At 44.7% G+C, this 12311-nt stretch overlaps 1 protein-coding gene across 2 annotated transcripts in view; it reads left to right on the forward strand.

Moving 5' to 3' along the window:
• Positions 1–12311, forward strand: part of LOC146191051 (rho guanine nucleotide exchange factor 17) — a 158843-nt gene that overhangs the window by 124382 nt on the left and 22150 nt on the right. For both annotated transcript variants that reach the window (XM_084601486.1, XM_084601485.1), the window contains exons 5-10: positions 1896–2078; positions 7320–7436; positions 8324–8416; positions 9729–9905; positions 11356–11406; positions 11523–11632. In XM_084601486.1, the coding sequence (XP_084457612.1) occupies positions 1896–2078; positions 7320–7436; positions 8324–8416; positions 9729–9905; positions 11356–11406; positions 11523–11632 (731 nt within the window). The remainder of the gene's footprint in view (positions 1–1895; positions 2079–7319; positions 7437–8323; positions 8417–9728; positions 9906–11355; positions 11407–11522; positions 11633–12311) is intronic.

Below are 12311 nucleotides of genomic sequence, written 5' to 3' on the forward strand. Positions count from 1 at the left end.
ATCCTGGCCATACGGGTCTGGGTCTGGTAGGTGACCGCCGTTTGCGGCGGGGGCTAGCCTGCCACCGGAGGTTTTCCTGGTGTAGGCCGTCATTGCACCCGCCACCACTTCGGTGGCGTACGACGGCTGTTGCGACGCGCGTCTTTCTCTCTCCCTCTTCTTCTTTTCTTTCTTTCTATTTTCTTTTCTGTCCGCACAAGGCAGCGGAGGTGGCTCGGCTACAGAGCCAGTAGCAGTCTCGTGCATTTTCTTTTCCTTCGTCCTACAGTCGCAACAACACTGAAAGCCTCCACTTCCTCTCCTGTCATTTGCTTATCGTCGTTTGCCTCTTTAATCTTTCCAGTCAGTCGCGGGCATTGAAAGTCATCGTTTGGCATTTAATGGTCGTTCCGTAGTCATGCATTGTCATCGTATTCATTGCCGGTCATAGGTAAGCATATTTACTCATTTCCAGTCAGTTGCGGTCATTACAAGTTGTCGTTTGACATACTGGTCGCTCCGTAGTCATACTGTGTCATGCCTAGTCATTGTAGTCATTACCACTCATAGCTAAGCATGTTTACTCATTTTCAGTCTTGCTGTCATTACAAGTCGTCGCTTGACATACTGGTCGTTTCGTGATCATGCTGTGTCATGCTTTGTTATATCACTCATAGCTAATCATATTTACTCTTTTCTAGTCAGTTGTAGCCTTACAAGTCGTCGTTTGACATACGGGTCGTTTCGTGGTCATGACTAGTCATTGTAGTCATTATCACTCATGGCTAAGCTTGCTTACTCATTTCCAGTTGCAGTCATTACACGTCCTCGTTTTGCATATTGATCGTTCCGTAGTCATTATTAGTCATTTTATGATCATTTTATTAGTCATCATTTTTCATTAGCTCTATCGATGTCTTTCATATAACTTTTATTAATTACCAACCACCATCAATCGTTTTCATTCCTAATTTCCCTCCTATGCGTCCGTTGTTAGCAAGTGACACATCAGCGCACACATCCGATGTGTATATTCGACGCTCGTACAGATCGTGTACACAACTCTCGTCTCCACCGTGAATCGAAATTGCATATCTCGGATCCCCGGCCGAGCACTTTAGCCACGCCTGGGATTGTGAAACGCAGATAATAATTATCCTTGTCTACCGTGTGGATGATAGTAGCGATGACAATGACCCTGCAAATTAGTGATAATGACAATGATGACAGTAGCAATGAAGCAGAAACGCTCCGGCTTTCGAATTTCTGTAGTGTAGATTCCACAGTACTCTCAGATTTTTTTTTTTTTTTTATGCGATAGATTCACTGCGCGAGGTTAAGCCAAGGTAACCGTGTTCGAGGTCAATTTGGAACTTATAAGCCACAACCACTTTGGGTAGCTATGTTCCCACCAGAGGTCACTGTCAAATAACTTACGTGGCGAGTAGCAGCTGCGTGGCGAGACACATTGCCTCGGCCGGAGGTCGGGTAGCTGCTCCTCGCCCTACGGGGCTGAGAATGGTAGGCGCCCACCGTAAACGGCGGGGGCTCGCCTGCCACCGGTGGTTGTACCTGTTGTAGGTTATCATTGTGCCCGCCACAGCTTCGGTGGCGGACGACGGCTGTTGCGACGCGCGTCTTTCTCTCTCCCTCTTATTTTTCTTTCTTTCTATCTTTAATTTCTCATCTGTCCGCGCGAGGCAGCGAAGGTATCTCAACTACAGAGGCAGTAGCACGCCCGCACAGTTTCCTTTCCTTTTTCCTACAGTCACAACAACAGCCTCGGCCGGAGCTATCACTTCGCACTTGGTTTAACCGAAGCTAAACCACAGCCAAATATTTTTTTCGTTCATCCTGCCGTTGTTGTGGTGTAGTGGGTGGGAATGAGCCGGACTGTGTTGAACCCCATATCGCAGAAGTACATGCGTCCGCTGAAGAGCCCGGACACCGTGGGCGCGGTGGACTGCAGCCTGGTGGACGAGATCTTCTACCAGATCCCTGAGATCCTAAGCCACCACGAAGCATTCCTCGAGGTGCTCCGCCAGAGGCTCTCCTGCTGGGACACCCGCCAGAAAGTGGGCGACGTCTTCGTAGAAGCGGTACGTACTGACCGAGTTTCTGCCTGTTCTTTCCCGATTGCATAGCAAAATGAAGTGTTTTTATGTCATGCGCTGTTCCTGTAAAAAAAAATTGCCTTACAGGAAATGAAAGGTGCAGTATCTGTCTCACTAGTTCTGTGGACACCTGAACCGCGCCGTAAAGGAAGGTAGCAGCGAAAGCGGAAGGCGAGAAAGGGGTGTCGTAGTGGAGGACTCCTAAGTAATTTCTACCACCTGGGAATCTGTAACGTGCACCGACATCGCACAGCATACGGACGCCCACTTCGTTTCGCTCCATTGAAACGCAGCCCGCCGGCTGTCGGAATCGAACCCGGGTACTCCGGCACAGTAGTAGGGCATCTTTACCAATGTCCAGTAACATTGATCTTAACCACTGCATCACCGCGACGGGGCCAGAGCACATGGACGCCTCTCCGTTTCGCCTCCATCGAAACGCAGCCGCCGGCCGTCGGGATCGAACCGGGGTACTCCAGCACAGTAGTCGGGCATCTTGACCACTGCACCACCGCGGCGGCGCTGAACCGTACCCCAAATGCAGAAAAACGGTGTCACGCCCGCCGTGGTGGCACAGTGATTGTTAAGGCGCCCGACTACTACTCCGGAGCTCTCCACTACGGCACCGCTTTCTCTCTTTCCGCTTTCTCTCTCTCACCTTCCTCCCTACCCTTACGGCTCGGTTCAGATGTCCACAGAACAAGTGTTACAGATACTGCGCCTTTTATTTCCCGTGAACCAATTATTATTATTATTATTATTATTATTATTATTATTATTATTATTATTATTATTATTATTATTATTATTATTATTCCATGTGCCGCGCGATGTCAGTGCACGTTAAAGATTCACAGGTGGTCCAAGATTACTATGGAGCCCTCCACTGCGGCTTATATTTCTCTCCACATTCACTCCCTTCTTCCTCCCTCCCCTTGTGGCCTATGTCCACGGAGAGGTGTGGCAGATACAGCGCCTTTCATTTAGTACAAACCAATTTACGTTTACAAAAAAAATGATAATTAGGGAGATACTCAAGCTTCGCCTTAAGAGTCGACGCGATAGGGAGGTGGTGAAGGGTGGCTGTTACGGCCCTACGGGGCTGGGACTGGTGGGTCAACGCCGCTTGCGGTGGGGGCTAGCCTGCCATTTTACCATTTTATTCGTCCCCTCGAACTGAGAAGAAAAAAAAAACATAAAAAAATTGAGGGGGAGCCCGGACCAGCAAAAGCTTTGCCAGGCTTAAACCAATTAAAAATAAATAAAAACGAGCAGCAGCTCGAGATAAAAAAAAAAAAAAAAAAAAAAAACACTTTTTAAAAGCGATAGAAGGTATTAAAAAAAACAAAAAGAAACAAACAAACGAGGTCCATGTCGAAAGGTGGTCCACGCTGGTTTAAGAAGAATAAAAGGAAAACCCCAGAAGGTAGCATCCAGACCTGCAAGTGAAACAAAACACGAACCAGAACCAGAAAAGAAGAGAACAGCAGCAAAACCACCGTCACACAAAATGACAAATAACAATACGGGGAGAGAGGCAGACGTACGAAACTCAAAGCATAAAAAAAGAGAGACTGGGGTAGAAAAGTAAACAGGACAGTCCCCAACAAAGAAATAAAAATCGGGTGAACAATAGAGAATTGCTGTCTCCTACGGCATTGTAATCGTTGGTCCACAAATTAAAGAGAGAAAATACTGATTTTAGGAATAGAAGAATCAAGCAAAAGAAAAATTAACTTCCGACACCACAGACAAGAGGTAGGGGATGAGAAAGAATGGCAAAACCTACACAAAACATTAAGAGAGAAAAAAAAACTATTAAATCTAGTCTGATGCGAAAAGACGTCCGTCACTATGCCAGATTATATTAACCGCTAAATGCACGGGTAAGAGAAACGATGGAGGAAGATTCATAAAAAAAAAAAAAAAATTACTGCACCACTATACCGGACTCGTGTGACAACCGCAGCAGAAAAGGCAAAATAAGTAAAATGTCAGATATCACAGAGGAACAAGTAAACAAAAAAATAACTCTACTCATTTCATAGCAGTATGCATGCTGCCCATACGGACCTGGCTCTGTAGGCAAGAGTGCCTGCAGTCACGGGCACATCCAGGAAAACTTAAAGGCATGCCTTAAGCACTCTGCTCAACACAGGAGCACGGAGCCCTCCCCTGTGCAGAGCGTGGTAGGGGGTCTTCAGGACCCTCCGACGAGACCCTCGCCCGCACCACCATCAGGCTCAAGCACAGGATCAGCAGGTCGTCCGCTGGTGCTTGTAAAAACCAAGATGGAGAGTTGGCGGCGTCGAAGGGCACGCCACGACGAAATACCATTGGACACGTAGAAACGTGATCCAGTAGGCATAAGTGACCTGCGCACTACAGCCATAAGCGCCTCCATGCAGGCACGTGGGCGTGTCCGTATCAGACAGGCTGAAAGGAAGAGCAATCTTCCTCCTCTGTACTGAGCGTGGTTGGGGGTCGGCAGGAAACTCCGAGGAGTCCCTCATCCCCAGTCTCAAGTACAGTACGGATCTAACGGAAATCCACTGGTGCTTGTAGAGCCAAGGATGGACTGTTGGCATCAGCAGCGTGCACGCCACAACAGGAAACAGGTCAAAATTGCACCCAAGTAATAAGGCAGCCAGAAAAAAAAAAAGAATTTTTATCTGTTGTGGGCCGTCGTTGCACCCGCCACCGCTTAGGTGGTGGACGACGGCCGCACGAGGCAGCGGAGCCCCGCCGGGGTGGTGTAGTAGTAAGACGCCCGACTACTGTGCCGGAGTACCCGGGTTCGAACCCGACCTCGGCGGCTGCGTTTCGATGGAAGCGAAACAATGAGGCGTCCGTGTGCTGTGCGATGTCAGCGCACGTTAAAGATCACCAGGTGGTCGAAACTACTCCGTAGCCCTCCACTACGGCTCCTCTTTCTACTTTCACTCCCACCTTCCTCCCTTCCATTACGGCGCGGTTGAGGTGTCCACAGAAAATCGAAGCTACTCCGTCCACTACGGCTCCTCTTTCTCTCTTTCCACTTTCACTCCCATCTTCCTCCCTTCCCTTACGGCGCGGTTGCGGTGTCCACAGAAATCAAGTGACAGTTACCGCGCCTTTCCCTTCCTATAACAATCAGAGGCAGCGGATGTGGCTCAGCTAAAGAGCCAGTAGCAGGCCCGAGCATTTTCTTTTTCTTCTTCCTACAGCCACAGTAACAACAAGCGCGTATTCTTGAGGTGAAGCTTGGACGTCTTGCCCCGCCGCGGTGGTACAGTGGTTGTGATGCCCGCCTACTGTGCCGGAATGCCCGCGTTCGAACCCGACCGCCGGCGGCTGCGTTTCAATGGAGGCCAAACGCGGCGGAGAACGAAACGGAGTGGAGGGTTCCGGAAATTCGACCACCTGGCGTTTTAAGTGAAGTGGTGGTTTCCACCGAAGAGTGGCACAGATACTGCGCCTTCATTTCCCCAAATAACCAACTTAAGCAAAAAATCTCAAAGCCGCGGAATGAAAGCGGCGTTAAAAGTCGCTATCGCGTATCGCGTAAGGCGAAACTTGAGCATCGATCCCCCTGATTAAAGCCGTCAAACCGCTACAACCTTTCTAAACCATGAAAAACCACTCTCAACAAAGCTTTTGCTTGTTCCATTATAGGTTCAAGCCATAATTAAACACCTCACTATTTATTTAATCATACCGCAACGGTTAAATTGTCCTGTCAGTCTATCTGAAGTAGGCGCAAAAATGTTTTACGGGAATTCATAGAGCGTGAAATTAATTGCTGTAGCACTATTTCAAAGCATTCCCCTCAGACTGACTATACTGAGAGGGGGATTGGAGCCGCATCAATGTTACTGCGATTGCGTGCACAGGGTGGTACCATGGCAACGACCAATGGTAGGCGTTAAACCGCGAACTACGGTATCTCAGCGGTATCTCAGCGGTATTTTCTTCGGCTGTCTAAAGCCTACCAGTTAAGCACAATTCCCATGCCACTGAAGCCGGCTAGACGCATAGTATATGCACTATCATTGCTATGAAATGGTCACATATTTGTCGTCGGTTCAGCGGCGCCAACATTATATCGTCGACGTTGAACGAGTGGTGAGGTGACTGCGCGTTTCATATTCCCCTTGAGCCCGCACGCTCGTAAAACCATCGTATATCTTCAGTTAAACTGGCCGAATCCAGCCAGTTTCTTTCTCTTCGTTTTTTTTTTTCATTTTTTTTTTCGGTCTTTCTTCATTTCCTTAATGCAGAAACGGCTTCAAAACGCCTCCGGTTTTGACATTGGTATATAAAGGCTTTTTTTTTTTTTTCTTGTCGCCTAAATGCTTGTAGGAGGACGACTCTAATAGCCCCCGTGTCCTTTCGCTGCACAGCACAAGCTTTGAACACTTACATCTACGCTATAATTTATAGCAAGCGCAGCAGCTATCGTTCGCGCAATCAAACGGCGAGGGACGAAAATGCGAGTCGCGGAATAAGACGACCAAGTTCTTTGCGTCTGAGAAGCGAAAAGCCAGCATCCTGACGAAAAAAAAAAAAAAAGGCAGAAAGGGGAAATAAAGGTTACCAAAGCTGAGAGCGAAGAGAACAAAAACAAAAGAGGGCCCCGTAATTCTGTCGCGATGAGCGCTTTACGGGGCGTGCGCGCGCAGCGCCATTGCAGCTTCGTTGCACAATTTGTGGGCTTCACTGCCCGGCGCCGGCGTGCTGCCGGACAGCCAGAGTCTCCGGCGCCACTTTAACGCCGCCCGGCGAAGCCACCCTCCTGGGGCGGGAACCCATCGAGATGGGTGCGGAGTAGCGTTGAGAGAGAGCGCCGTTTCGGTTTTATTATTTTTTTCCCTCGATTTATAGCGGTGGTCTCAAAACAGTGTGTCAGTGTGAAATTACAAGAAATACGGGCAATAATTTCATGAGTGTCGAATATCTTTGAATGCTGTGACTTAGTGCACAGTCTTGCAGCTGGAAATTTACTTTGTTGCGTTCTTGATGGTAATTCAGACAGCATAATGATTCCATGTCAGGAATCTTGCAGTGGCAATCATTTTAAGCTATTTTTTGTTGTGTTGTGAATGTCAGCATTACTAAAACATAAGTTCAATTTTGCTTTTCAAGAGAACCCTGTGCTAGTGTTGTCTTTATAAGGAGTGAAAACACGTTTAGAAATGTGCTAGAGCATATTGCCTTACCGTTTCACTCATGTTTTATCTTTTGCAGTTCACTAAACAGCCTGTGATAGACACATACACTGCATTTATCAACAACTGGAAGTCTGCAAAGGAAGCCATCAAGATGGCAACACAAGCAAAGCCAGCCTTTGCCAAGTTCCTTGAGGTTAGTTGCTCATCATCAGTTATAAGTAGCTGCTGCCCGTGCAGAATTACTAGCAGTACAAATTGTTTATTCAGTAGCGCGGGAATATCATTGCACGTAGCAAGAAAATAAAACCACTTTTAATATTAAGAAATGTTTCTGCAATATTTCAAAACAGCATTAGGAACAACACTGTCAGTATAAGTTATTTTCGTGCTTACTGAAATTCTGTTATGTCCGAACTTTGTTGCTATAAGGTTTTATTTTTCACGTTGCATTAATGTGGCTCAATGAGGACATTAGCAAAGTTAAGAAAATGTTAGAAGCTGATGCTATGACCATGTTATATCAACAATGCATACTTCTGAAGATATGTTGCAGGTTAAGCAGCTTGCTTCATGTGTTGATGACAACCATTACTGGATTTTCAATCCCAAATCTGCTCTGTGGGTTTTGAGGCATGTAATGAAGGAATCTGGATTAATTTCTATCCACTTGGAGTTGTTAAACACGTATTGAGATCGCCGCACACCAGCATTCTTATTTCACCTGTATTAAAGTGCAACCAATGCGTTTAGATGTTCGAACCTGCAATTTTGGGCTCAGCAGCAGTAGAGAGCAATTCTGAGCCACCTTGGCAAGTTGTGCATGCTTTATCATCATCATCAGCTTGGTCACATCCAATGCAGGGCAAGGTTTTTTCCTCAGATAATCCTCCTATAATCCTCCTCGTATCGCTCCTGCTGCTGCTACCCTACCTCAGCAAACTTTCTGATGTCATATCTCCGCCTGGCTGTTGATCATCCTCGGCCGACGCTTTTTTTTTTTTTTTTTTTTTTTTTTTTTTTTTTTTTTTTTTTTTTTTCGTGTATTCGTGACGCTCCAGAAACCTGTTTTCTACTCTGCAGAATACATCAAGGGAGCACAAAGGCAAACTGGCCCTCGATGCCCTTCTAATCATGCCAGTGCAGAGGATACCTCGTTACGAGCTTCTAATTAAGGTGAGTTGTCTATTATTTTCTGGTTACAATGTATTGCCATAAACATTGCACTCAGCTGAAGGCAGGTAATCAGGCACTTAGAATTTAAGCAGTGGGAAGAAAACTATGATACAGAAAACAGACAGTCTTGGACTCAAAGTCCAGGCTCATTATTATACATGGCTTTTTGTGTGTCATTTTTAATGAATGTTCCTATCCTGCAGGTTTAATCTGGTTAGACGTCAAAGTAATTGTGAAGCGCCCTTATAGTTTGTTTTTCAAAACTGTGCAAGATAAGTGGTGCTCTGAACAGTCTTTTGGTGCTATGTCTAAACTTACTTCTTTTAGTCATAGTATAGTAAGTGACAAGTCTCTTACACTTTACTTCTAAACTATCAGCAGTAACTGTAGGGATTGTTAAAATATGCATTATAGCCTATATGCATTCAAATAAAGCTTACATAGAAACAGGTGACGTCGTCAATTTTAAGGCATAAAACATAAACATAGTGCAGAAAGAAAGAAAAGCTCTTGAAGTAGCAACGTATAGGCCTGCAAGGGCCACTTTTTTCTCAGCATTTGGGGGAACACTTGAACTTGAAAAACATGTTTTTATTTACGCTGGCAACTGTGCTTTTTTTTTTTTTTTTTTTTTCAGATCATAAGAAGGTATATGCAAGGCAACTCCCTGCATGTCTGTGTTCCTTGTACGCTCATTTGCTTCAGGCTGCTAAGGAGGCCATGAAGCAGTATTTTGCTAGGACTAGAAAAATTGCACAAACCACATTGCATTTTTTCACACGTCTACATACAGCAAAAATTTTTAAGTGAGCTTCACCATGACCAAATATATCAATGATCAGAAATAATGCGCATATTTATGCCCTTGCGCTCATATATGTCAATATAAAAACACAAAAATAAAGAAAACAGGACCAGGCTGTGTCCCGCTGTTCCACACCAATCGACCCGCCCACGCCACGTCAGTGCGCCGATTGAGAAGGCTCGCTTAGATTCTTTTCTCTGTACTCAGTAGCGCAGAGGTGGCCTCAGTCAGTTGTGAGAAGCAACTTTTAAAAATCATTTGTAAATTGTAGGGTCCACGCAGAGCTTTTAAATTTGACTCGAATACTCACAAAGACTGCCTCCACACAGCTCATGTATTAGAATATGACCGTCAAAATTGTGTTATGGCCCCTTTAGGTTTGGCCATGGTGAATCAACTAAGGCAGACTTGAGAAGGACATTCAATTCACTGCTCAAAATTTTCAAACACTAGCACATCTTTACTGTAACAATGTTGGTGTGACAAATTTCTGTGGATCTTATGCAGGAGCTGATCAAACACACGCAACATGACCACCCTGACCACCAGTTGCTGGTACTGGCACAGAAGGAGGTGCATGAACTAGCCCTTAAAATTAACCGCATGGAACGCGAGGCCTTTCAGCATGAGCAGATGCAGCAAAGGGTCCGTGACATTGAGCAGCTCATCGAGGGAGTTATTGATGTGAGTCTCTTGCCTTCTACTATATTGATGTTCTTTTCTGGTTGATTCATTCAGGCAGGCCTAGAGAGGAAGATTTGGGAATACTAATAACTTATACTCATTGCGACTAAAATCTTGTATTTGTCTGGAAACTTCTTTGAAACATTCAGCCCATTGCAAGCAGTGTGCAATGTAGAGTATGTCTATTTTGATAAATGGCTGCATTTGGAGTACCGTATATTACAATTACTAATGCAACATCATGACGTTACATCTGAACTAATCGTGTAACCAAGGTGTTTGGTTTTTATTTTAATAAATAATGACCTACACGCTCGTGCTACGTTATATAACTTAATGTGCAGTTGATTTCCATTTAAGGCAAACTTGAATAAGACAAATTCACAGATAAGATGAGCAGTGTGACGCCATTTCATTGGTTTTCTGTAGGAAGTTACGCTAAAAAATCCACTTAAGCCAAACTGTTTCGCCTGTGCGCCATTTAATACAAACTTTCACGGCGACCGCATATGATGGCAACTTCATCCAAACAGCACTTAAGTGGCCTCTGCAAGGCACTGATATGAACAGAAAGAAATAAAAAAAGTGAAATGCTTTTATGCAAAAAAGCACACTGCCGCTACATTGCGTCTGCAGTTGTTCATGCGAAGCTACCGGGAAGTTGTTTTGCACATTGTGTCCCATGTGTTGCCTCCCATAGACTCGGGGTTGAAATGCTCAAAGGCTTCATTTCAAACCGACACGTTGTCATCGCAACAGCCTTTACCGTGGTGCTGAGGTGGCCAGATTTTATCACCACACGCATTGCCTGTAGTACACAGAAAGCCCTCGGTGCCTGATCGTGGAGATTGTAACAGCGACACTGTGTAAAGAGCAAGATAAGAGAAGGATGCATAGCAGCCCTGCTAAGCACCTCCGAAGCACTCTGAGCAGGATAGAAAGCAAACACACACAAAAAAAAACTTGCCCCAAATACTAGCAGTCACTGTGGGATACAATGAGAAAAAAATAGACGCTAAACTACACCGATGCCATTTTCAACTAGAATAATGTGAGCTTGTTTCATGCTCCCAGTCTTCAGCTTATGGTGAAATAAATACTCAGTTTGAAATTATTCTCTCTCTAAAGAGTGTTTTTATGTTGTATTTTCTTGTATCTCATATGGCACACCTACCATGCTCACACATCTCCTTAAGGGGCACTACTGTTAAGATGAATGTTTATAAGAAAAACAGATTTTCTAGTCCCTCAAGTTCATCCCAAAGGGAGTCCGCTATATACCTGTTACCAGGTGTAGCCAGCAGTATTTTAGGTATATATTAGCTTGTCTGAGCACTGCGAAATTTACATCATGTGCACGCAACATATTTTTTGCTCTAGTTCTTGCGCATACATAGCAGGTTGCAAGAAAAGGTTTTTACAATACCTGTTTATATGTTCCTTCCTATAGCTCGTCCAGCCAGATCGGACATTTATTCGTTACGACTTTGTGACAATTCCTGTGAGTATCTTCTCTTATATGTTTTCCTTGTGCTAGTTTTGCTTTTTACATATGATGAAAAAGCATTACCACAACTGTTATCTTCTAAATACACAGCATTTTGCAAATGTTTGCAGGGTGGCCTTGGCACAAAAAAAGACAGATGCCTTTTCTTGTTTTCGGACCTCTTGCTAATAACAAGCATCAAAAGAAAAAGTGGGACAATGCGGAAAACATCGCCCTCTTCGTAAGCAGTCTTCCTCTTTATCTGATGCGTATTGATAGCTGGCACCATCGTTGTTCAGGCACTGACAAAAACTCTAATTAGAAGAGTTGGTTGGTCATCTAATCTTAAAATCGCAGCACGATTGAATTATGACTAGCATAATTACGCTGGACAACCATGACAGCTAAAGGAAATCAATGCCAGCCCTTGGAGTAAGAGGAATGGAATTGTTTTGCAGTCTGAATTTGGGCTCATTTTCTTTAATGCAATTTCACTAAATTACAAAGCTTTGTGTTATGTTTTTTCTATTAACTGGTTCTGAGATCCTGTACAAAAGAGCACGAAAATTATCAAGGGCATAAACAACCGAAATTAGCACTACCAGTGCTTTGTGTTTTTCATCATGTTTTTGCACTGTTTTATAATCAAGCCAAACCAATTGCTAGCTTCGTGCTCTTCTGATGGTCATAAAATGTTGTCAACCTATTAACCTAAACCTGCTCAGAAGCATTGCCTGCTGTAGATTGCTGTTTATTCATTATGCTATTTGAGAACTGCCTTCCAATTAGACCTGTCTAACCTGTCTATGTTATCCAGACTGAACGACCGTTTTCGCAAGTGATCATAGTGCTGGCAGCTGCATGTCTGTCCAACTACATGAGAAGCTTGTGCAATTCTAAGTGAAAGGCCTAGCTAGTTG

The sequence above is a fragment of the Amblyomma maculatum genome, chromosome 4 (genome assembly GCF_055883805.1).
Source record: "Amblyomma maculatum isolate TAMU_Amacu chromosome 4, ASM5588380v1, whole genome shotgun sequence".
In the NCBI taxonomy this organism is placed as follows: domain Eukaryota; kingdom Metazoa; phylum Arthropoda; class Arachnida; order Ixodida; family Ixodidae; genus Amblyomma; species Amblyomma maculatum.